This window comes from Cladophialophora bantiana (genome assembly GCF_000835475.1).
Source record: "Cladophialophora bantiana CBS 173.52 unplaced genomic scaffold supercont1.25, whole genome shotgun sequence".
Classification (NCBI taxonomy): Eukaryota; Fungi; Ascomycota; class Eurotiomycetes; order Chaetothyriales; family Herpotrichiellaceae; genus Cladophialophora; species Cladophialophora bantiana.
In genome coordinates this window covers 51,660-74,960 of record NW_015971599.1, presented here as the reverse complement: position 1 = coordinate 74,960, position 23,301 = coordinate 51,660, and the positions used below count along the sequence as shown (strand labels likewise).

At 52.5% G+C, this 23,301-nt stretch overlaps 8 protein-coding genes across 8 annotated transcripts; 3 read left to right on the top strand and 5 right to left on the bottom strand.

The window, feature by feature from the left end:
* Positions 1-203: 203 nt before the first annotated feature.
* On the top strand, positions 204-2,365 carry Z519_11963 (lysine-tRNA ligase; the record flags this gene model as incomplete). Its single annotated transcript, XM_016769671.1, has 5 exons — positions 204-236; positions 328-353; positions 437-737; positions 786-990; positions 1,047-2,365. The coding sequence occupies 5 exons, from the start codon at positions 204-206 to the stop codon at positions 2,363-2,365; spliced, it is 1,884 nt and encodes a 627-aa protein (XP_016613996.1).
* A 1,058-nt stretch (positions 2,366-3,423) lies between these two features.
* On the bottom strand, positions 3,424-5,289 carry Z519_11962 (uncharacterized protein; the record flags this gene model as incomplete). Its single annotated transcript, XM_016769670.1, has 2 exons — positions 3,424-4,435; positions 4,496-5,289. The coding sequence occupies 2 exons, from the start codon at positions 5,287-5,289 to the stop codon at positions 3,424-3,426; spliced, it is 1,806 nt and encodes a 601-aa protein (XP_016613995.1).
* Positions 5,290-6,574: 1,285 nt separating this feature from the next.
* On the top strand, positions 6,575-7,498 carry Z519_11961 (uncharacterized protein; the record flags this gene model as incomplete). The annotated part of the gene is made up of 2 exons (XM_016769669.1): positions 6,575-6,795; positions 6,841-7,498. 2 exons carry the CDS (start codon positions 6,575-6,577, stop codon positions 7,496-7,498), a joined length of 879 nt encoding a protein of 292 aa, XP_016613994.1.
* Positions 7,499-7,523: 25 nt separating this feature from the next.
* On the bottom strand, positions 7,524-8,393 carry Z519_11960 (uncharacterized protein; the record flags this gene model as incomplete). Its single annotated transcript, XM_016769668.1, has 1 exon — positions 7,524-8,393. One exon carries the CDS (start codon positions 8,391-8,393, stop codon positions 7,524-7,526), a length of 870 nt encoding a protein of 289 aa, XP_016613993.1.
* A 442-nt stretch (positions 8,394-8,835) lies between these two features.
* Z519_11959 (uncharacterized protein) lies at positions 8,836-10,222 on the bottom strand (the record flags this gene model as incomplete). Its single annotated transcript, XM_016769667.1, has 2 exons — positions 8,836-8,996; positions 9,079-10,222. The coding sequence occupies 2 exons, from the start codon at positions 10,220-10,222 to the stop codon at positions 8,836-8,838; spliced, it is 1,305 nt and encodes a 434-aa protein (XP_016613992.1).
* A 3,900-nt stretch (positions 10,223-14,122) lies between these two features.
* Z519_11958 (uncharacterized protein) lies at positions 14,123-15,789 on the top strand (the record flags this gene model as incomplete). The annotated part of the gene is made up of 2 exons (XM_016769666.1): positions 14,123-14,239; positions 14,290-15,789. 2 exons carry the CDS (start codon positions 14,123-14,125, stop codon positions 15,787-15,789), a joined length of 1,617 nt encoding a protein of 538 aa, XP_016613991.1.
* Positions 15,790-16,848: 1,059 nt separating this feature from the next.
* On the bottom strand, positions 16,849-19,344 carry Z519_11957 (urease; the record flags this gene model as incomplete). The annotated part of the gene is made up of 2 exons (XM_016769665.1): positions 16,849-17,169; positions 17,266-19,344. 2 exons carry the CDS (start codon positions 19,342-19,344, stop codon positions 16,849-16,851), a joined length of 2,400 nt encoding a protein of 799 aa, XP_016613990.1.
* A 998-nt stretch (positions 19,345-20,342) lies between these two features.
* Z519_11956 (uncharacterized protein) lies at positions 20,343-21,379 on the bottom strand (the record flags this gene model as incomplete). The annotated part of the gene is made up of 2 exons (XM_016769664.1): positions 20,343-20,744; positions 20,807-21,379. The coding sequence occupies 2 exons, from the start codon at positions 21,377-21,379 to the stop codon at positions 20,343-20,345; spliced, it is 975 nt and encodes a 324-aa protein (XP_016613989.1).
* Between the last annotated feature and the right edge of the window lie 1,922 nt (positions 21,380-23,301).

The following is a 23,301-nucleotide window of genomic DNA, read 5'->3' as shown; positions in this document are numbered from 1 at the left end:
GGTATTGGAATGTAGTACAAAAAGTTGCGCAGCTCGAAGACGAGGGACGCAGGGGCGAAGTCCCCCGAAGATTAAGCGAACATTTAATTTTCCCATGGATTCTCGCAACAACAACAACAACTGCGACCAGTCCTTTTCGTTCAAGGCCTCAGGTCGTAGTCCTGTTCATGCAGCTTCATGTACGGAAGGTCGACGTGGCGAGCATGGCGTTCGACTCGTTGGCCGGCGCAAAGAAGGTACGTTTACCTCAATCACTTCCCCATCCCTCTCGCACCTAGATGATGAGACGACGAGAGAACCGCTGCGAGTGATGCTAGCTTCTGCTAGTCTGTGATCAAACTTCTCCGGCGATTGTCTGATTATGGCCAAAATATTCCAAATGCCCATGCTTCATACCGCTGTTAGAGAAAAGCACACACTGACATTGCGCCTTTAGCGTCCCTGAAGCTACCACTGGTAGTCCCGTCTCGATCGACTTCCACGGACGAAAATCTCGTTTGCAGACGCCGCCATGGATGCCGCGACCATACTTTGCGGTGGGAGCTCCAAGGCTAAGCTCCCACAGCGCATTCAAAGCTGAAAGCCCACATGCAACTAAAGAGGTCCAAGAGCGCATGCAAGAGCTGCAGTGTTCCTCCATACCACTCTACCCACGGTTTCAACATACTCACCAGGCGCGAAGCTTCCAGTCGCTGGAAGCGCAAGTGAACAACAGTGCCGACAAAGATGATCTTACGGTTTCTAGCGACTGGATAGAAGGCAAGACTAACAACTGAGGCAAAAAGACGCAAAACGTTCTGACGGAACTACCAGTGTCAGGAAGGATCTCTTCCATCCGGCTGAGCAGCTCGAAGTTGGCATTCGTTGATATCATTGAGGATCAGATGAAGCTACAGGTCATGCTGTCTCATTCGTCATTTGCAGGTTCCGGAGTGACCATGGCCGACTTCAAACACTTTTGCCGGCTGCTCAGGAGAGGCGACTATATTTGTAAGACTTTCGAAGCGTGTTGTATGAATCATTGCCCACTGATTGTGTGAACGAAGCATTGAAGGGATTTCAACCATACAAGGCGAAGAATGGCCAACTCTCCATCCAGGCGTCGACCTTGCCTGTTATTCTGTCCCCTTGCCTCCAACGGTTCCCTGTCGAGCATCGAGGTTTTGCAACCACCGAACTTGCGGAGTCCAACTACCAGCCTCGACATGTCGAAATGCAGACAGATCCCCAAATCATAGAGACGTTCAAGGCCCGGTCTGCACTCATCCGAGCAATGCGACAATTCTTCGAATCACGCTCCTTTGTTGAAGTGAGCACTCCCATTTTATCCTCCGCGGCGGGCGGTGCAACTGCCAAAGCTTTCGAGACCAAGGCAACAGAATTTCCTCATCGGAAACTCAGCCTACGTATTGCACCCGAACTCTGGCTGAAAAGGCTCATTGTCGGTGGCATGGACAAGATTTTTGAGATTGGACCCTCTTTTCGGAATGAAGGCCTCGACAAAACGCACAATCCCGAGTTCACGACTTGCGAGTTCTATGCCGTTCGTCACGATCTGCGCCAACTGATGGACATGACGAAGCAGCTCATCACGGACATTACGTTGGCCATCAAGGCCCTACCTGACCGATACACGAACGCACCGTCATATCTTCTCGACTCTGTTCAAGGTCCTTACGAAGAAATTGATTTCATCCCGTCTCTCAACTCTGCGTTAGGAATCAATCTCACCAATCTCTCCTCACCCTCCGCCCACTCCCAGCTCCTCGAAATTTTTCATTCGCACAACCTAACTCTCCCTGGCAATCCCACCATTCCCCGGCTCGTGGACAAGCTTTCTTCGCTTTACCTGGAACCACGATCGTCCCGGAAACCGGTCTGGATCACAAATATCCCCGAGTGCCTGTCTCCCTTGGCCAAGTCATACATTCATCCCACCGCACCCAATGATCAACCAGTTGCTGCGCGCGCGGAGTTGTTCATTGCAGGGAAGGAAGTCGTGAACTGTTACGAGGAGGAAAATTCACCATTCGAGCAAAGGCGAAAGTTCTTGGATCAACAAAAATATGCCAATCTTAACACCAGCGCGAGGCCCAACCTAGCTTATAACGGCACGAAGACTGATCAGGCTGATGCGGAAGAGGTCGAAGAGGTGATGAAAGTTGATGAAGACTACCTACAGGCACTGGAATGGGGACTTCCACCCACGGGTGGATGGGGGTGTGGAATTGATAGGTTGGTCATGCTTTTCACGGGGAAAGAGAGGATTGGGGATGTGCTCAGCTTCGGCAACTTAAGGGCGGTCACGAGAGGTGCGGAAGCACAAAGCCACGCAGCAGATAGAGGAGGCAAGTCGAGCAGATAAGACGAAGCCGTATAGTTCGTCATGTCTCGTGAAGTGCTCCTTGGAGGGTGGAATGACACGGCCGCCAGGTTGGTTTGATCGGTTGCTAGACCGGGAGATCAGCCGAGAAGATGCATCTTGTACAATAAATAGCTAAGATAAAGAGAATAACCCCTCTAAGAAGCCTGCATTTGCCATGTGAGCGTAGCCCGTGCCTCCTCAAGATTCGCTGACAGCAGTGGTCGTCCGGGAAAGATGGGGCCGTGTATCAATGCAGTCGTTGGCAAACTGTGGGTGCGGTACTCGAGAACTGCTGCACCACCCCCTTTTCGCAGCGCAGCCTCGCGACCTCCCACCCATCAGTACCTCCGAGTCTGTGTAGTTACTCGTAGGTATACCCGCCTCCCCCAACCCTGTTTATTTTCCCTTCCCCTTTAGTTCCAGTGTTCATGTCCAGTCCAAGTTGGGAGTCCGAATCAGAATCATCAAGAGAGAGGAGAGGGGGAGAAAAGATCTAGCCCCAGCCACCCATAAAGCATCGAGCGCTTGTGTAGATTCAAAATTATCGGCCAAAACTTCGTAAACTCGTATGAACTCATCAGGCCATGTACGGGTTGGTCACGGTGTGAATTGCAATTGATAAAAGCCCCGGTCGGTACCTGGCATAACCCCGCGAAAAGTAGAATTGAAAGTGTGAAGACGTGCCAATTGCATGCCTGCAAGCCCAGCCATGTTTTGTGTTTATGCCATTTGTTGGTCCTTGAATCGCCAATCGGCCCCGGCCCGCCCGGTTGGGACGATCGTCTCGAGCCATCTGTAGAAATCGGGTATTTGGCTCGAGGGGAACTACCATGTCATTGCATCTTTCGTGGTTGATGGGTTCCTGGCGATAGCGGCCAGCCAGGTGCCGTGCGGTGGTGTTGTGCTCTCCCGCATCGTCTTTGCGGCGTGTCGTTTTTATGTTCATTGCTCGGTACGCTCATGCTCAGCACCAGCTCATTTCCTGTCCGAGCGCAATATCGGCCGGCCGCATCAGCCGCACCATTTCCTTTTTTGGTCTCTCTCCTTTCATGTTTCCCTTAGCTACCGTCGCGCTTCCGCTTTCGGCTGGGCCGATTTTCCGGTCGCAGAGGGGTTTCGCTGTGGCGGAGTGGGCCCTGCCCCGTTGTCATTCTCTCCATCTTGAATCTGTAAATTTGGCGTTCAATTTTGACCAGTTCCGGTGCTGTGACGATATATAGCCCGTCGTATCTGAATCCCGTGATCGGCCTATGTGGCACGATTTCCGCCAGTCGAAATGACCGGAACACCCGCACCGGGCGGCCAGTCCTGTAAGATGTGAAGAGGGACATGGTCGCGTTTGTTGGGCCTTGACCTTTTGAATTCTTTGTGATCCTCTCTACCCGGTGCGTGACGAGGTCCTTTATGTTGGTGGGCTCTATATCATCGGGCAATCGAGATAGCGCGGTTCCGTAGTAGTAGATTGTATTCCCTTGGTCGACGTCGGCATAGTACCGTTCTTTGCGCTCGTCGTGAAGTCCCATGACAACGCTTCGCGCCCCTTCTTTCCTTGTGCCGTAGATTCCCGCAATAGACGGCGCATGCGCCCCGTCTCGCATCATTTCAGCGCGGAAGCACCAGGTCTGGCCGTTCATGAGATGGCCGTGGCCGAAAAAGTCGGCGCTGCGCTTCCATGGCCAGTCGGGGTCTGGGAACAGCAGGCCATTGAGTCCGTGTAGGCGTAGCCCGCGACGGGCGAGGACGCCTAGATCACCGAATTCCCATTTTTGACACAGGTAAGTAAGGTCTTCGATGATATACTCTGGGACAGCTCTCGTCCGCCGGACCACCGCATTATCGTCCGAAAGAAATTTCTTCAAATGGCCCAGTACCCGAGATTCGTTGAGAATCTCCTGGGTCATAGAGTGGTTTGACATCAACCTGATCCACTCTTGTATCTTGGCGAAGATGTGCCGAATACCCATTGACATCCGCATCCGTGTATGCACCTGGTCCAACAGTCTGACGATTGGTACCACCTCATGCAATGTGATAAAGGGCTCCTCTTCAATGGGATGATTTGGAGGCAGTCTGACCAAGCTTTCTATTAGTATATGAAGTGCATAACTCAGAGATATTGGTATGCCTTACTTTTCAGTGCACAATTGTAGCTGAGTCCATTGCCATTCTTTGAACTCGAGTACTAGTGTGCGGCAATCCACTTGGTCGTCACGCTTGTTGGGACAATCAAAGCCTATGGGACAAACGCAAACTGGGTGAACTCCACCGGCCCTATCTGATGCAGACGGACTTGGACAAGTTGGAGGAGAATTGCGCTGCCGAGAACCATGTCTTTCTCTCTTTATCGTTGGGTGTAAATGTTCATCGGTTGCTGGAGTCGGTCCCGAGCTTTCATTGGGATCTTGTGGCATGTCTCTGTCGAGCTCTGTAGGCTCCTCTTGTGTGATGCGAGGTCCCGGTGATGCCCTCAGAGATTTGCTTCTGTCGAACCGGCGCCCACCTCTTGTATCGAATCGGTCCCGGTCAATGCATTCCGCTTCTTGCCGTCTGCTGTTACCGCTACGAGATTCCTGCCTTGTAACCTCGCTAAGGAGTTCACGCCGCCTGCGGGCAAATCCTTCCGCAAGGAACTGCATTGGATTATGGTATTCGAGCGCAAACTCTGTAGACACTCCACGGATAGTGTTATTAGTTTGCTCACTCCGTAAAGGATTCTCCCGGCGCTGTTGGCTAACGGGCTGCCTGTCTTCTCTTGTTCCTCGCTGTTCCGAGTGACGCTGGGTCTCTCCGCAGCTCGAAAGACGTTGCTGAGAATAAAGACCATAAGATCGAGGTCCATTGGCTACCCAGCCAACACAAGGTACAGCCGTAATTTGCTTATCCCGGGGCTGATGACGGTCAGGGCTCTGACTGGGAAAGCGCATCTTGGGCAGTAAGAGGGGTAGATGAACGCGATGGCGAGCTCTAGGCTCGACTAAGGCAATAAAGAGAGCGATCAAATGAGAATCTCACAGACATCAACGATATAAATGATGAGATACTAATTCAAGAATGAGCAAAAGAGATGATTTCAACACCGGAATTGAATAATGAGATAATGAAATGCGAATGTGAATATGCGACGAGTTTCCTGAAAATTGCAGCTGAAGCTGGTGACGGCGAGTGAATTGTCAAACTTGAGGATCGACGGATGCACCGATATGCCTGTCAGAGGGCTTCGGGATGAATCTTTTAAACCAAAAAAACGACTCAAAATCTTCAGAACTCGAAAGAGATATAAGGCGCTGCTAGAGATGGGGGAGAACGAATATGTGTCAGAGCAAAAGATGAATTGGGTGGAAGGGGTATTGCCGGGGGAGGTAAACGTGAATTGAGTGGAATGGTCCAATGAATATTGGATGGTACGGGTGAACAAAATACACAACAATGAGGGTGAGAGATGATGAGTAAAGTGAAGAGAAATGAAATGCGTGAAGGTGAGAAAGAGCACATAGGTTGTGTGAAGGGATAAATGGAGTGAAGAGGGGTTGGGTTGGAGGGAGGAGGAGAGTAAACTGAAGGGTATAAAGTGGGTTTAAGGAGACGGCATAGTGAGAAGGCCACAACGTAGTAGAATACAAGTACGCAGCCGGGAACTGCGACTTGTAATTAGCCCTCGAGGTTGAGAGATGGCAGCTGTTGCTGTCCGCTGTGGTTGGAGCAAGTTCACAAGGCAAACGTCAGCTGGTTGTGATTTCATGAAAAAGGTCGAGTCAAGGGATCGAAACAATGGGTATTCCAGCCGCTGATCGATCATGCCACCGCGCTGATCTTCAAAACCACTTTGGGGACTCGATATGGGCCTCAGCGCAAGGCTGAGCATCCTGGATGAGATATGCCCCTATTCGGTTTAGTGCCTTGGCAGGGTCGAGCTTGGTGAAAACGCCACGGTCCGGACTTGTTGACAATCTGGACTTGCCATTGCTGAATTACAAAGCATTCGTATCAATGAGATGTGCTCGAGCATGGCGGCCGCTCCTCCCTTTGAAAGGACATCCGATCCGTCATACCGGCATTCAGTTCGAGAGATCGCACGTCCCAAATCCGAACCACTATTCGCCGTTGATCCCGAGACGTTATTTTGGTGTTGAATCCGTACCGGCTTTTCTCCTACCGCCTGTAGTATTCGGGGGATTGCTGGTAACTTTATGGACGTACAAGTGCTTGATGATGGTTGTCTTCCAGAACAAAATCATCTACATGCCGTCAGTCCCGCCGTTCTCCAGGTCCGAAAAAGTTGGCGATTATGAGTTGCAATGCAAGCCTGTGTCATGGGTAGAACATGATCTCAAGGCGGCAGATGGCACTGCAATCAAGATTTTAGAAGGATCAATTGCAACTTCTGCCGAGTCCGAAGTGAATGGCCATCTTGTTGTTCTGTATTTCCAGGGGTAAGTGGCTCCTTATGAATCTTCTGCTTCTCTAAAACTGATCAGGAACGCCTCGTCATTACCACCTCGGCTTCCCTACCTTTCAAGCATCTTGAAAAGCTTGTCGCAACAGCAAAACAGACGAAAGTACACCATTGTGGCTTTGTCTTATCGTGGTTTCTGGAAATCAAAGGGTAGTCCTTCCCAGTCTGGGATTGAGCTGGATGCCGAGGCGGCCTTGGAATGGACCCAAAGTCGGTACAGCCACGATGGAACTCGATTTGTGGTATGGGGGCAGTCCATTGGTGCAGGGGTTGCAACCGTAAGCCTTGCGAATCTATCGAGACACGGCAACGCAAAGCTCCAACGATTTTCAGGGCTCCTCCTGGAGACCCCGTTTGTGGATTTGAGGGCCATCCTTTTGGCTCTTTATCCACAAAAATTTCTCCCTTATCGATATCTGGCGCCGTTTCTACGGTCGACATGGGATAGCAAGACAGCGCTTCATCAGATCGGAAAGAGTAAACCAAATCTGAGGGTGCTGATTTTGGAGGCAGGAAACGACGAAATTGTACCTCCAGGCCAGGCGCCCGCCTTGGAACAGGTCTGCAAAGAAGAAAATTTGGAGGTGGATCGAAAGACTGTTGCCGGAGCCTTGCACACAGAGGTCATGATCAAGGCCCCCGGCCGCGGCCACATCGTGAGGTTCCTTCAATCTTTCTAAGTAGGTAATAGATTGACAGCACTCTCTATCCTGTCCTTGGCTGGGAGCGTTGAAAAACGAAGCACACCTGGTATAAACGGGGCTCATCTTCTGCACGGCCTTTTTGTTCAGCGGCAGGGTCCCCGGCCAGTAGGGAATCCAACCAGCCCGAGATGTTGTGCATCATGTCTCGTCTTTGGTTGTCATCGCTCCTTCGTGCATCCCATCGAGGATCCAGGAGTGCATCATTTTGACCGCCTTTCTCAAGAACATAGACTTGTATTCCAGGCAATCTGGTCTCACCTAAAACCTGCTCTAGCCCATGCATGCGTGTCACCTCCCAGGGCGATCGATCATAAGCACTGTACACATAAATAGTTCGTAACAAAGACAGACTAGGGGCAGCTGCACGCAAGTCGAATGTCGCATTGATATCCGCTCTCGCCCTTCGTAATCTCGTCATCAGGCGCCGAGACAAATGAATCATCTGCACGGCCGTGTTATCGACAAGCCAGCGGAGGAGAGCCTCATAAGCCTCGGCCGAAATGGCATCATGCTGTCCGCTGTAAATGCGTGCTGTTGTTATCCGCTGCAGATGGCGCCGCGGGCAGGAGGAAAACTCGACGTCCAAGCCGAAGGCTAGGTTAAGCTTGGGTCCGTTGCTGGTCAGAGAATCAAATAAATAGGGAGCTGGGCGCAAGGGGGCGACGTTGAGCACAGCTCGAGAATAGAACGCCGCCGCTGCTTCTTCAGAGACGGCTTTGTTGACGAAGAAAAGGCTTGGGATGCCGGCCGGTTTCTCAGCGTCTGACCAAGCAGGGTCGTAGAAATCCTGGGCTTTCAGCTGCTGTACCGGTAGACTGAAGTCGTAGATATTCTGGCGAAGCTCGGGGGGGAGATTGAGAAAGTTGGTCATGTTGGAGGACTCTCAGTGCGTTTGGCGAGGTGATAGTGAGATGAGATGATTGGGACGATGCTCGATATCCTGACCAAGAATGGGGCAGTCAATCCAGTCGGCTGCGAGGACGACCAAGTCGACCAAGTCGGTGTTCTTGTGCTTTAGCGCCATCAGCTCCAATGATCCCGAGTATCAATTTCAACAGCGGAGCATAAGAACCCATCTAGAATTATCACAAGCCTCGGCTCTTAGTTAATCCGCGTTCTCATTCAGCCTCGTCTCAACCTCATTAACTTTGTCCCGACCCTATGGTGACCTTTCTAGCTATCTATCTTATTACTGAGAGTGATGGGTACTATTATCCAGGATGTCCTCTATCTTATTGTCGAGAGTAATGCGCACTGTTTGTCAGGATGTACTCTATTTCCCACAACACACACACCTCCATCGACGGTTACAATTATCCAGCCAAGGGAGGTAACGGACATTGGCCGGCCGGGTAGACAATATAGTTATCCTCCATGCCGAACGCCAGATGGTTGTCTACGTGGCAGATCAATTGCCACTGGCCTTCGGCGGTCATGCTAGAATGCAATGTTTTCATCTCGCCGTCATTAATGCCTAGATTCTAGAATTAGAGAGACCATGATGGACGTAACGAGGACTTGAAGGGAGGTCAGGAAAAAGCCCTCGAGTTACTTACTGATTGCGGCATAATTATTCCCATTGAGCACGAACCCATTACCATGCATGTGAAATACATGGGGATTCGAGCCAAATGCTGAGACGTACCAGATGGTGGGATCGTTAACGCAGACTTCGAAGGGAGCATTGTTCGCGTAGACATATCCATTTAGGGTGGAGAAAGTCGGGGCCTGCGTTGCACTGAGTTGACCAGACGACCTCAAGTTAACCTCTTGTGGATGCCAGATTGAGAAGTTTCCGTATCCATGGTTGAGTTGTGGGGCCGGCAATGATAAATCAGTGCCAGAGTCTGAGATATTGGTCCCTGCCAGAAGCTCCAGGTTCGTTTGCGACATGAAAGAATCCGATTCGTCATATTGCATATATACTAGGACGAATTCGCGGTATCGCGCCATAGTGTCGTTCATCATGCCTGGAGCATAGACAATGGTCGATCCGATCAGACCTGCGTTTTGGTCCTCTTGCATGCTCACGTACGAGTGATATGCCCACATGTGAGAGACTTGTCCTTGAGATGGCGCCGATCCCTCATTCACCACCCATTTGTAGACGAAGCATTCTCCGGGCGCAACAGCATCGCCAGGCGTGAAAAGGCTTTCCTGTCCCGGACGTGGGCTGTCCGCGTATAGACTCCCATCGTTCTCTTTATTGTACGAAAGGCCCATGGAGTGCATGGTGGCGTAGTTGTTTGAGAGGCGGTTGAGGAATAGGATCTCGATCATGTCTCCAACCTCGGCCCTGAGTGTTGGGCCGTTGATGCCTTGCCATGCAGGCTGAGGCGAAAGTTTCGTGAAGGTAGCGTCGGTATATCCACGATAGAGTGCTTTTTGCCATGTTAAGCCCAGAGAGCCTGTAGCTGTATAGCCCGTTGAATTTGCTCGTGGAGAGTCCTGTATTGGAACTCCAAGCCAATTGTCCCAGCCGGATGGGACGTAATTCCAACTGACTTCCTCGGCGGCGATGTAGTACCGGCGGATCTGACCACTGAAATGAAAATCCGAAGAGATGGGACTGGGTAGAACACCATTCATGGAGGCCGTACAAGTTGAAAGTGCTGTATTGTTCTGTATCACTGGCGCAGCCACGGCCATTGAAGTCAAGAGAAGGAGGGTAAGACCCTGGTTGACTGTTGCTTTAGCCATCTTGATAGGAGTACCTGTTGACGGTTTTCGGCTCAAATACTGACGGTTTTGAGGGCATCATCGCGCCTTTATATCCGCATGGTCGACCCTCTGCATGCCAGCGAGTTCCCTGCAAAGCTAGACGATTGCTGACACCTTGAATATTCACCATGCATGACTCAAATGGAGTTGCACGGCACAAGAAGCGAGACGTGACATTCTCCTTCGGCGTCAAGGGTTAGCAATGCTGTATCGGAGGAAGCTTATTTGTCCGTAGCATGCGAACATATTGCCACATTCTGGACGCGAGCACTATGTCCGGCGATAGACCCGACGGATAGGTGACAACCAGGTTGGAATTTCCATTCTGTCTTTCAGAAAGGCTCTGCATCGGAGCTCTCACCTGCCGCGTGCGTGAACCGCACCTACATAACTAATCGAATATTACCCAAGTAGTGGAAATCTGCAATAGCGAAGCTAAAGCGCATAGGATACGAAAGCTGTAAGGTTCAAGACATCTCGCCAACGTGATGCGCCCTTTGACCGAAGGGAGTAGCCTCGTGTGCCTATGCAGTGGAGCGCGATTGACCTGATCCCTGACGACCTGGTCCCTGACTCGGTATGGTCGTATAAGCGGTCCCTGCACAGCACGACGGTTCAGTCCCGCGGTTGGAAGTATTTGGCCCGTCGAAGACGTCGACTGTAGCATCTGACATCGGCGTTGAGATCTCAGATGGGTTGCGCACAAGCTCCATGCGTCGTCTGTCGAATAGAAGCCATCGTTCCATCTAGCCTTGTGCAGCTGTTTGTCAGCATTGAGAGTTGCCAGATCTCTAGTGTCGTCACTTGTGAGACAGCGACATCACTTCTGCACGTCAGTCGATAACAGATGACCGTCTTTCCGGGTCCCTCTTAATCCGAAAGGCGTCGTATGAGGCCGAGCAACATTTTCATGGGTGTAGCTGACGCGCAACACACACTGCCGTATTTAGCAGAACAGTGACACGCAAGCAATAGGACTTGAAGTTGAAGTCCACTTCACGGGTTGCCTGATGAGTAATAAGGCGCACACCATTGGTGGATGCGACGGCAACGTGCAAAACAATCAGGCGGTTCCAGATTGCAAACATCAGACCTAGAGGCTGCTTGTTAGAACGCACTCACAGCATCGGGGTTTGGACGAAGATTCCGTGGTTATGGTGTCTCGTGGTGCGTTCCGGCGGATCAGGGGCATATACCGTCCTAGGTTACGGCAACAGTGTCAGCCCTACATCATCCGCACCACCAATGCTCAAACACCATCGAGAAATTTGGGTCCTGCGAGGTCCTCCGCTTCAGCACTTGCTCTGATTTTGTGTCATTGTTGGAGACGGAATTAAACCCGAAGCTGGCAATTATTCTGGAAACATTCAGGCGATTGAACCGTGAGATGAATTGTCAATACGCCATCACTGACCCCACAGCTTTGCAGCCTAACGGATTCGAGGAAAAGAGGAAAGAAATACGCATATCTCGCATTTCAAACCCCTCGCTAATGTTGGGCTCTTCTTATAGAACCTGGGCTGCAATTAGCGAGCCACCGCTTCTTCCCTGAGCTCTGTAGACCGATAATGGTGCAAGCGCTTGAGCTTAACTTTGGATCAAAGAAAGGTCGAGAGCAATAGAGACGTTTTCATGAATACTGACCAAACAGAGGACTTTTCGGTTGTGCCATAAATGAAGCTCATAACTATAACATCTGTTGATTTGGGAATGAAGAGATAATACCTCCCAACGAAGGAAGAATATTCACACAGGAAAGGCTCTGCAGGACGAAGGGATGGAAACTATAGAAAGTATCCATACCGGACAAGTGATCTGAGCAGTTGGTGCAGGGTGATATTGAGATCGCCACTTAATTGCGATTTGCGCGGATGAGAGACGCAAAGTCATCGAGACGGGTTTGCTCGGCTGCTTCCTACTGGGGTACTCAAAACCGGAAAACCTGGTCGTGAGGCGATGACGGCTCCTGATAAGGCCAGAGCGTGTTAAGTCTAGGGCGATCGTTTTCCGCTCCCGTTTAGTTCGTTGACACTCGAAGTTGAAAAGTGAAAAGAGGTGTGTTAGCAATGACTTTCGCGTACAAAACGTGCTTCCTGTTAGGCATAGATGACTTATAGAATTAGAATGATATCGTGCTTTTCATACGTCAGGAAAGGCAAAACGGCTCTACAGGCTTATGCCCTTAGGCGGAAGGCTGGGGTTCGTCCTTTGACCGGTCAGACTGTTGCAACCACACCTATTGAAGATTGTTCGTATATGGACTCTGGAAATTCAACGATGTTTGTAGCTTGCCAAGGTCTGATGCTCACAGCGACTCTTTGTGATCATTTTCAATGGGTTGAATTCGGATGCCTCGTTCCTTGAAGCTCCTGTTGTCGTCAACCTCCGACTGCAGTAAGTCTCCGGTCGTTATGTGAAAAGCTGGGGTTCCATGGTAGAAGGCTGTGCCTCTGATTCCTCAAATCGGCCAATTCCTTTGGTGCTACCGATGCAAGTGGCCAGCTTCGGGCTCGTGCCGCTTCCGCAATAGTGCTACCTTGGTGGAAAGGCAATGCAAGGCAATGGATAACGCCATCTCAGATGTTGTGCGGCGATGTGGCATCGCAGCTTAATCAAATGAAAGTGCTTCGACTCATAATCAGACGTCAATCATGAAGAGAAGCGTCAAGCTGGCCCACCATTGGCGAGACTGGTGAGCTCTGAATTGTTTGCATCGACCAAGGGAGCCCCAACACACAAATGCGGACATCTTGGAAGTCCGTGTTGATCAATGGTGAATCACGAAGACGTCCCTCTGATCAGATCGGCAGCACAGTGGCGCTGGCATGTGTCATTTCTCGCAGACTAGCCAGAGGGAGCGCTGTGTGCCTTGGGCATCAAGTGGGCTCTGCCTGGCAGTTTTAGCCCCTTGCCTTGCAAGTGCTCACGAGCACAAGGCCGCATCGAGGACGAGTCCAGTGCAACAGGGTCTTAGGACGTTGGCAGATCTGGAGGGTCTGAGCCTAAGCCTTGCAGCTAAGCACCCACACTTGCCCGCAGCACCACCAGGACTGCAATGGGAATGGAATCAGGCACCAATTGGAGGGATACCTGTGAGCCAGGCAAAATGGGGAGAATTGGTCAAGAGTTGGCCAAGGGTTGGTCCAATGTGAAGGCAGCAATGGGCCAAACACGAAAGAATAAGTGAAAAGCCCACCAGTCAGATGGGCGTTTTGGGGGAGGGGGGGATGCCTGGGAGGCAGCAGATCAATCATCTGCACGATGACATGACTTGGAGGTGGGAGGAGGTGGGAGGGAGATACTGAACCGGCTGGCCGAGTAGACAGAGACAGGTCCTGGCAGGTTGGCGCCGATGGGAACCATCCACTTGTTGAACTGTTTGGTGACTAGTCATACCAAGAAATCCGCAAGCTTGAAGGCTACGACAATGTCGCGGGGGTGACCATTCAAACCGTTGTGGCAGTGGCACAAGTCAAGTCAAGCGGTGAACAAACCAACAACCCGGGAGCTTGCATGAATTCTCCCACAATCCTCTCTCTATTGATTCAAATCCACATCCATTCACACAGCTCTTGGGGACCCCTTCACTAACCACCGACTCCTCCTGCCGCGCTCAAATCGCCCCATTTCCTCTCCTTCATCCAGATTGTCTCGAACCTCTGCCATTTGGTCCATCGCGACCGAACGTCGAACCTGACTCTCACATAGCCTCGTCCTCTGTGCCGCTCCTACGTCCCTACCTCTCTGCCGAGTACTCAGTATCGTTCTTACAATCGTGTGGGTGGGCGGCCTGACCATGAGAGCGTCTTCAACGGGAATATCAGACAAGAAGATCCTTGCTGTGGTTGTCCGCAGCATCAACTGCTCTTCATCACACTGATGGAACCTAACCAGACTGCGGGTTCCACGGCTGGGTTTTGGAGATATCTCATCAACCCAGACAAAAGCGCAACCCTCCAGTTTGAGCAGCTATGCCTGGGGATTGCCAAAGTCGTGGTGAGCCCAGAAAGTGGCACGTCAAATTCAACCTGCTAATGGGAGGACAGGCGACCCTCGAGCCGGGACCTGACAATGAACTCACCCCGTCACGTCTAGCCACCTTCTACAGAACCGTCGGCGGCAACTATGACTCGCTCTTCCTCAAATCCTCCGATCACGCCCTCTCCTTCATGTACCAAACCCTCGGGTGCTTTCACTCTCTGCAGCCGACTGCGAGTCCCTTCGAAACACCCCGAATCCCATGCCTGACGCCTACTGGCTTTGCTCGTTGGCAAACGATCCAGCTCCTTCTCTGTCCCGAGGAAAACGTCGCCTTCCTTCGGAAAGCGGTCCAGCTGTGGAACATCCCGATGCCCAATGGCGGCACCTATCCAAAATACATCCCCAAGGAGGTTTTCCCAGATAGACCAGACGAAGAGATGGAGAGATGGCACAAGATGGTGACGGGCAAACTGAACCAGCAGAACTACAATTTGCGGCGCATCAAGAATTCGCCTTATCAATCCCCCCATCTTGAACCCTACGATCGACGGGAAGGCTATTTCTCCGGCGCCCACACAGGACGCCCGGCAAGGCCTTCGCGCAGCAGCTCTCGCGACGATCAAGATCTTCTGGGTGATGTCTATCGCAGACGGAGCAGTGTGCCAGATTTCCCTTCACCGTCGGGAGAGAGAGGAGATCCGCGAAGTCAGCATGAGGCGAGAAAGACCCGGAGCCACTCTGCTCAAAGATCATCGCCAAGAGCTTCACCGCGCCAGCGGTCGCATACAACGACCGCTCCTCCTGGCCACCATAAGACCTCGTCAAATAGCCCCTCAAACCCGAGACAGGGGACTGGCCCGACCGAGCAGCCCGGACGACGGCCATCGTCCGGTTACAACAACATGCATTACCGTTCTCCCGCACGCACTCCCTCAACTGTGGACGAAGACACTGGCAGCGAAGCAAGTTCAGAGACCTCGCAGATGGGTCGGCATCATCGTAGATCCGACGAAGATCGGAAGAGTCGTCGCTCCTCTTTATGGGTGCCTTCCTTCATGAGATCGTCGCACAAACGCCGTCATTCATCAGATGCAGGTTACCGCGCACCTGGCCCTGGATCCAAACATTCGCAACCATCGCGGCCGGAGTATTACCCACCTCGTGCAATCAAGCCCCCGCCTCAACCATCTCAACAGCCTTATGGGGGAGGCCGTCCACCGCAATGGCGTGAGACACTCTGGGATGAGGTGCCCAGCCCAACTCCTGCGACACCCATCCCAGAAAATGCGCAGGCGCAGTTTGACCCACGAGCGCCATCAATTCGTTACCCGGACCAGACAAACTTCGAACCACTGACGCGAGAGAGTAGCAGTGGAAGTGATAACAGGCATCGCTCCTCAGATTGGGAGCGAGGAAATGCGCAGAGACGACCTGTGCAACCGGCTCCCAGGATCGCCACTGTAACGGGCGTGCAAGGGCGAAAATACCCGACCGCCGACCCGATGAGCCCCATTGAGCGCCAACGGAGTCAAACTGCTCGTGGCAACTTCACAGCAATGGTTTGAGGCCTTGACTGGATGCCTGTAAACCGGCGGCAGATACCACGACATGACGACCACAAACGACCGCTCGGATTGACGAGGACAAGGTGCCATACGAATAATGAGACGAATACGGGATGGTAACCAAAGGATAGAGCCTGCTGCATGCGGGCGTTTTTGGGTGGATGACGATTCTGTTTTGCGGACCGAGAACGTACAAACATCTCTTTTCACTTGATCACCCGCCTGCCAAGGCGGTCAGGCACCCGCAAATGGGGCGCGGCTGCTCTTTTCTTGGAATATATGGTCTGTTTTTACTACGACCTAGATAGCTTCGCAGCTGGACATGGTTAGCTTGCTCACAGCTATATTAGATGAAAACCAATCGGTGGTAAATCCAAGACAGACGATCCTAGGCCGCGCCCTAAAGCCATGTATGAGGACCAATCACATTGCGCTTGTCATATACCTCCTCGCTCGGACTGCGCATGTAAATTGTACTTGTATTGGCACAATATAGCGCCCTCAGTCCAGCATTAAACCTGCGCAGGCCCTTCTAGGTCCACAATCACGCCCCAGATGTGGGCAGTTTCCAAATCGGGGACCATAGGACACCGTACGGAGTATTAATTAGTCATCTGTTATTATATCTGTTATTATGTTGGTAAATGGAGTTATGCGCCTAAGTTAGGCTTCTTCGAAACAAGAACAGGGGGTTGCGGCGCTCGAGCACGGTGCTTCACTCGACCTCTACTTGAATAGATACTCGTGAGGAATCAATGTATGGACTGTCACGGGGGGTACCGAGTACGAGGTAGTCCTATTGGGTTTCTTCCCGTGGTGGCTTTGGCGCAGGCAGGGAGGGGAGGAGGGGACGAGCGAGCAAGCAGGCCGGCAAGCAAGCGCCCGAGCGTCCCGGCGTCCCGGCGCTCAACAATGCTGACGCTCATTCACAGCCATCTCTAACCACACACTCATAGTTAATTCGGACCTTTTCGTTCGTCACCCTCTTCTCTTCTCTCCCCTTCCTGACAAGACGGACAGTTCAGAGCAGTACATACAGATATACTCCAGACGTACCAATCAGTAAACAAAATACGTTTGGCCCAAGGGTACCACCTCAGCAGGGGCGGCGGTGCAGAGAATGCCGTCGGCCTCGACCCTGTACGACTCGGGATCGACCTTCATCTTGGGCATGGCGTCGTTGAACTTCATGTCCTTCTTACTGACGGTGCGGCAGCCCCTGACGGCCTCGACGCGCTTGGACAGGTTGTACGAGGCCACAACCCCTGAGGCTAGCGAGTGCTGCGACACGAATGTGATGCTCCTGGAAGGTACGTGCGCTGCGAACATGGGCCGCATGAGCACTGGTTGCACGGTGGGGATGGAGGCGTTGGGGTCGCCCTTTTTGTGAGAATTGGCGTTAGCTTGCTGGACGAGGCTGAGGGCCAGTAAAAAAAAAAAAAAAAAAAGGGTGAGGCGAAAAGGAGGGGACATTACCATTTGCGCATAACTTATCATTCCCCCTTTAACCACCAAACTGGGCTTCGTGCCAAACATGCTCGGCTTCCAGAGTACCAAGTCTGCCACTTTTCCCACCTCGACACTACCCAACAAGTGGCTCATCCCCTGCGCGATGGCCGGATTGATCGTATACTTGCTCAGGTACCTCTTGACCCGGAAATTGTCCGCATCCGTGCCCTCGTCTTCTTTCAGCGTTCCACGCTGCTGTTTATTCTTGTTCGCCGTGTTCCATGTGCGAAGGATCACTTCGCCGCAGCGGCCCATGGCCTGCGAATCGGAGGACATCATAGAAATCGCGCCGAGATCGTGGAGCACATCTTCTGCCGCGATGGTCTCTGCGCGAATGCGGGACTCGGCGAAGGCGACGTCTTCCGGGATGTTCTTGGAAAGGTGGTGACAGACCATCAGCATGTCGAGGTGCTCATCCAGTGTATTCCTCGTGTACGGCCTTGTGGGGTTGGTCGACGAAGGGAGCACATTGGGATGTTCAACTACGGAGATTATATCGGGTGCGTGTCCGCCACCGGCACCCTCGGTGTGGTATGTGTGAATGGTTCGACCCTTGAAAGCAGCGACAGAGGATTCCACGAAGCCGGACTCGTTGAGCGTGTCGGTGTGAATGAGACATTGGACGTCGTATTCATCGCACACGGATAAACAGGTATCAATTGCGGCGGGAGTCGTGCCCCAGTCTTCATGTAATTTGAGACCGCAAGCACCAGCTTCGCATTGCTCACGGAGGGCAACAGGGGAGCTGTCGTTTCCTTTACCTGTGATACCGTAGTTGATGGGAAGTGAGTCGATCGCTTGAAGCATCTGTTTCATGTGCCATTTTCCGGGCGTGCAGGTCGTCGCGTTGGTACCTGTACTGGGGCCGGTGCCACCTCCTAGGTAGGTGGTTATGCCGGCTGCGACGGATTCATATACCTGTTGAGGACAGATCAAGTGAATATGGGAGTCGATACCTCCGGCAGTGAGGATGCTGTGTTCGCCCGCAATGGTATCGGTGCCATTGCCGACAACCATGTTGGGATGAACACCGTTCATGACGTCCGGGTTGCCAGCCTTGCCGATGCCCACAATGATGCCGTCTTTGATTCCAACATCGGCCTTGTAGATGCCAGACCAGTCGACGATGAGGGCATTAGTGATAACCGTGTCGAGCACATCGGCATCCTTCCGATCGGATGCTTGCCCCATCCCCTCTCGAAGAGTTTTGCCGCCACCAAACTTGCATTCGTCACCGTAAACCGTCATGTCCTTTTCGACCTTGATCCAGAGATCTGTCATCCCCAGTCGGACAAGATCACCAGTTGTGGGACCGAACATGCCGGCATAGTCTGCACGGGTCATAGAGGCCACGTCTATATGGGCCAAGTCACCGGCAGGTTCAGGTGCGTGTGCAAATCCGGCCTGTTGAAGCTTCTGTACGATTTCTTCTGCACGAGATACATCAATGGGACCAGAAGCGAGATTGTTCCCGCCGTGTATCGCTTTGTTGCCTGCAATCTCGACCAGCGTGACAGTTTTGGCGTCTCCGGGCTCGAAACGGACCGAAGTACCCGCTGGGATGTCGAGACGGAAACCGTAAGCTCTGCCTCTGTCGAACTCTAGTTGTGGATTTGTTTCAATAAAATGATAATGAGACCCGATCTGCGGAGTGAGATGGTCAGCCTTGGAGATATCCTGGGCAGAGCTGGGACTTGTCAATACCTGTATTGGTCTATCCCCCTTGCTAGTGATCTTCAATCGAATTCTCTTCCGTCCTTCGTTCAACGTAATCCTACCTTCCTTGACGGGGATGACCGCACCGGGCATTTTCTTGTTGTCATACTCACTTGCCTCTGGCAGTGGGAATGCATCTTTCGACGGCACAGGAAGGAAACTTCCATAGAGTGCCTTTTCAAGGTCTCCATCGTCGGAACTGATCGGGTGGTGGACAGTGACCAGGTATGTGCCAGTCTTAAAGGTACCCTCGACTTGCAACTCGGTCAAGGTTGAGACAACAGAAGGCAGAACATGTCGTCGACCGAGCATGGTCTTGCCGATGGACATGAGGTCGGCAACTGTGTGGTTTCCATCGCGAATCAGCTAGAGTAGTCGGTCATTAGGGTATATCACCATGGTTCTTGAGCTCTTGACGATACCTCTTGTAAATTGCTGGCAATCAGAGCCTACCGCGCCAATCAGTCCATATTCCTGAGGTCGTCTTCCAGCGAGTCACTCACGCAAGCCTCTGAATGGTTTAGCTTAACCCCTCTCGCGAGTCTTCTCTGGGCCAGGAAGCCCAGCTGAGATATAACGAGCTTATCTAGCTGTCCCAGGAGTAGACGAAATCAGTGCCAGGCTTTCTCAGGCGATGGTCGCCCACGGAGAATTAACATTCATACCTCTTTCGGAACGAGCTGCATCTTTGACACCGATCCGTCCTAGAGGCAGTGGCAAGCTAGAACTTCAGCTTCTGAAGAAATTCGTCCCTGTCCCATCGAGAAGGCGCTGATATTTATCTATGTCCGTCCGTCCTATCATGGTCGAGGGGTGATGCGGGGCAAAGGAAGAGCTCGAAGTGGCATGAGGCAGGTTCTGTCTGGATAAGCAGTGAACCCCGGTCCACGCTGTCGAGCTCTTCGAGTGGTTCATTTGCACGCCTTAATGGTAGCAAACTCTCTAACCACATGCATTGGGGCATCAGTGCGGAGAAGGAACCGAGACAGGAACTTTGTTTTGGCCTGGTGCGTCATTCAGAAAAGGGCTGCGACGAGATATCATGGATGGCAGGCAGGGCAAGGCATAGATGGAGCAGCCTTCAGGAGATATTTCAGCATTTCATGACATTGGATAGACTAGTTACTCGGCCCTTTGCATAGCGCTCGAAACTGCTTCACTGCGCCGACCAGGGACGGCCTTTCATTATGAACATTCCATGACAGCAGAACAACTCATGACAGCGAGGGTTGAGTCCCTGAAATCAAAAATTCCTAGACCGGAACCGAAACCCGTAGCGAATGATCATATCCATACAACCCCCGCAGAACCCTGTTTCCTCAGTGCTCCTACTTCTTCGACTTTTTGGACTTCTCGGGCTTGTTTGATGCAGGGGCAGCGGCCTCCCTCCGGCTCTTCTTCGACTTCCTATCCTTCTCTGGAGACTTGGCCTCGGCCTTAGGGGTTGCTTTGCTAGGAGTAGGTTCGGCATCTTTGGTCTTACGTCTCTTAGACTTGGGAGGTGTTGGTTCCGGAGCTGGGGCTTCTTCCTCTTCTTCCTCTTCTTCCTCCTCAACAGGCTCTTCTTCCGTTTCTGCTTCGGCATCCATACCGGCAATGTGCTCAGGAGCTTTGCCCATCTCCACTAGGCGCGCTGCAGTTTCGTCGTCAGGGACGGGTTGACCAGCTTTATAGGCTGCCATCTTGACGCGGTATGCGGCCAAGTTCTTCTGATATTTGTCATCCCAAATCTGCGCGGGTGGTCAGTCAATGCCGGTAGCCAAAAAAAAAAAACAGTTAGCTCAATACGTACGCTCTTCTCGGCAGGGCTCATCTCAGTCCATCGGCGGGTTCCCTCATCTGCAACCTCCTTTGGCTTGGCTGAGTCGCCCAATTCCTTCGCAATAGTGGCGCGAGCGCTTTGCATGTAGAGAAAGTACGGGGTGAGAGCGCGTTTCGGGGCATTGGGATCATGGGGCGTCCTCTTGCGCTTCTTCTTCCCATCGAGTTCTGGTTCGGGTGCAGCAGCAGGAGCAGCATCGGCAGGCCGAGCGCTCAAGAGACCAGATTCGGTAAGGATGCTGGTGAGGTTGGCGTCAATGGGGTTCAGGCCATGTTTGCCAGGTGTCAGGACCGTGTTGGCATGTTGAATGTAGGCGCGCGAAAGGTCTTGAACCGAGGATTGGAGTGTTGCAAGAGCAACAATGACCTGGGGGTATGTGTGAGTAAATGGTATTGGGTCATTGCGCACTTCGCGAATCAACTTGCGGAGGACCGCCAAATCTTCAGTGAGAACCTCAACGCATCTGATGGATGCACGGTTCAACAGATGCCCGAACTCAATGCGCTCAGCATTGATGTCGACTAGACCTGAGCTTGAAGACATGGCAAAGGTAATGAAACATGGAGCTGGGGAGATGTGCTACAAAGGTTGGAGATTGTGTGCGACGGTAAGGTGGATGTACCCGGGGAGCAACAGCGAGGTGGGTGTTGTGGTTGAAAGCGAGTTGGGGCAAAGCCTCGTCGCGGGGTTGAGGATTGGACGCGTGTTGTGGACGGTGAGGCAGAAAGACAAAACAAGCGAATATACAGAAAAAAATCATGCACGTACCGAATCTCGGGTTCGCTGGAAATCAGCAATATTGACCTGGGTCGTTGCAGACTCGGGGTCGTGTGTCTTTTTTGCCATGGCGTCTTTCACCCAAATAGCTGGCAACTATGCTAAGGGTATGAGCAACCAACAATATGGGCGCCTATAAGCGACGGCGATGGGAGGTTGCAAGGCTGAGCTTTAACTAAAGGATGGGTGGCGGGAAGTGAAGCCTGAAGCGTGAAGCCAGAAGGCAGTGTGGGAGAGAAAGCGAGAGGTGCGAGAGCTGGGAGATGCAGAAAGGAAAGGAAAATGGGGGCAGGGCGAGGGCAGCTGGGGGGCGGGCCTGTTTAAGTGGGCGAGCAGGGTGCATGGGCAGCCGCTGGATCAACCCAGAGGAAGAGGAAGAGGAAAAAAAAACAGCAGCTGCGGGAGGATTGATCACGGCCACCTGGTAGCTCCCCCCCTCTTTTTTTTAAGCCCCCCTCTCCTCCCTCCCTCTCCTTCTGCTCGTCCTCTAAGGATGCCGGGATGCTCTCTGTACGGTGCTTGTTTCGGTGTCCTGTAAGCTCCACTGTCGCGCCGCTAAGGGTGCCTTCCCAAGGTCTAATTGGCTCCTATTGGGACCTGCCTCTCTGAAGCTGCTGCACTGTGCCGGCTCTAAGCTTGTAGACTTCAGTGTTATTCGCCCCCGGGTCCAAAGGGCACCTTTCCTGCTGCAACACCTGGGCTTGTTTCCCCCCTTCAACCCTGCTTGACCCTGCTTCTCCTGCAAGCTAAAACAGCCTAGCCTAGGCTCACCTGCTGGACTTGTGCTCTGCATTTAGAACCCAGCCATCGATTCACTGCCGAACAGAGAGGCGCCATTGCCCTGTCTGTGATCTGGGTATGCATGTTACGAAGCTTCTCCCAGAAACGACTCATCGGTCTGGGACGCTCTACAAGCAGTGCATTCCCCAAATCCTCGTGCTGCAAGCGCGCTGCCATTCCCTCTACTCGACCATTTCGGCGCCAGTCTGACAGATGCAAATTGTTGCTTATGCTTTTCGCCTTCCTCACCGTCCGGTCTGCTCGGGACAGAGATTCTGCGAGGACAGCTTCTCAGACAGAACCCTGGCACTCCTGTTCCTCAAAAAGAGATCGCCGTATGGAACCAAGAAGGCCATAGCGAGCGGCTGCGCGGCGGTGGGAGCACAATGACAGGCATTGGCACCAGAGAGTGGAGGGAGGCTGGTAGGCAACACAACACCGAGCAAGATGGATGGGCACCTCTGAAATGCCACTGCAAAGCTTAAGCTGGCAAGCTCCGGGATCGCTGGAAGAGGGCAGCGCAGCAACTGCCAGTCAGACCACCCTGACCACCTTGCATGGCCTTGGACTCGCAATTCTGATCATCAGCGCCCCACGGAGCTGCATAAGCGCTTCTGGGCGGCCGCCTACCTAGGAAATTTTCGAGCCTGTCTGACTGACCTGCTTCAGGCTGAAAGGCCCCGGGTCAGCGCCTAGTCGACTCTCTCAGTTTCAGTTGACAGCAATGGTGACTGTCACGAAGATTGTTGCTTTGGAAGCCCCAAAGAATCAGCGCCCCTCCGACAAATCAGGGCCTGACAGCGGTCGCCGCTCACTGTCCCTTTTGGGCGTCCCAGGCATATCACTCCGTCAAACGACCCGCCAGAGCCGGGTCATGGCTGGCGACGCCCCGGTCATGCCTGTTGTTT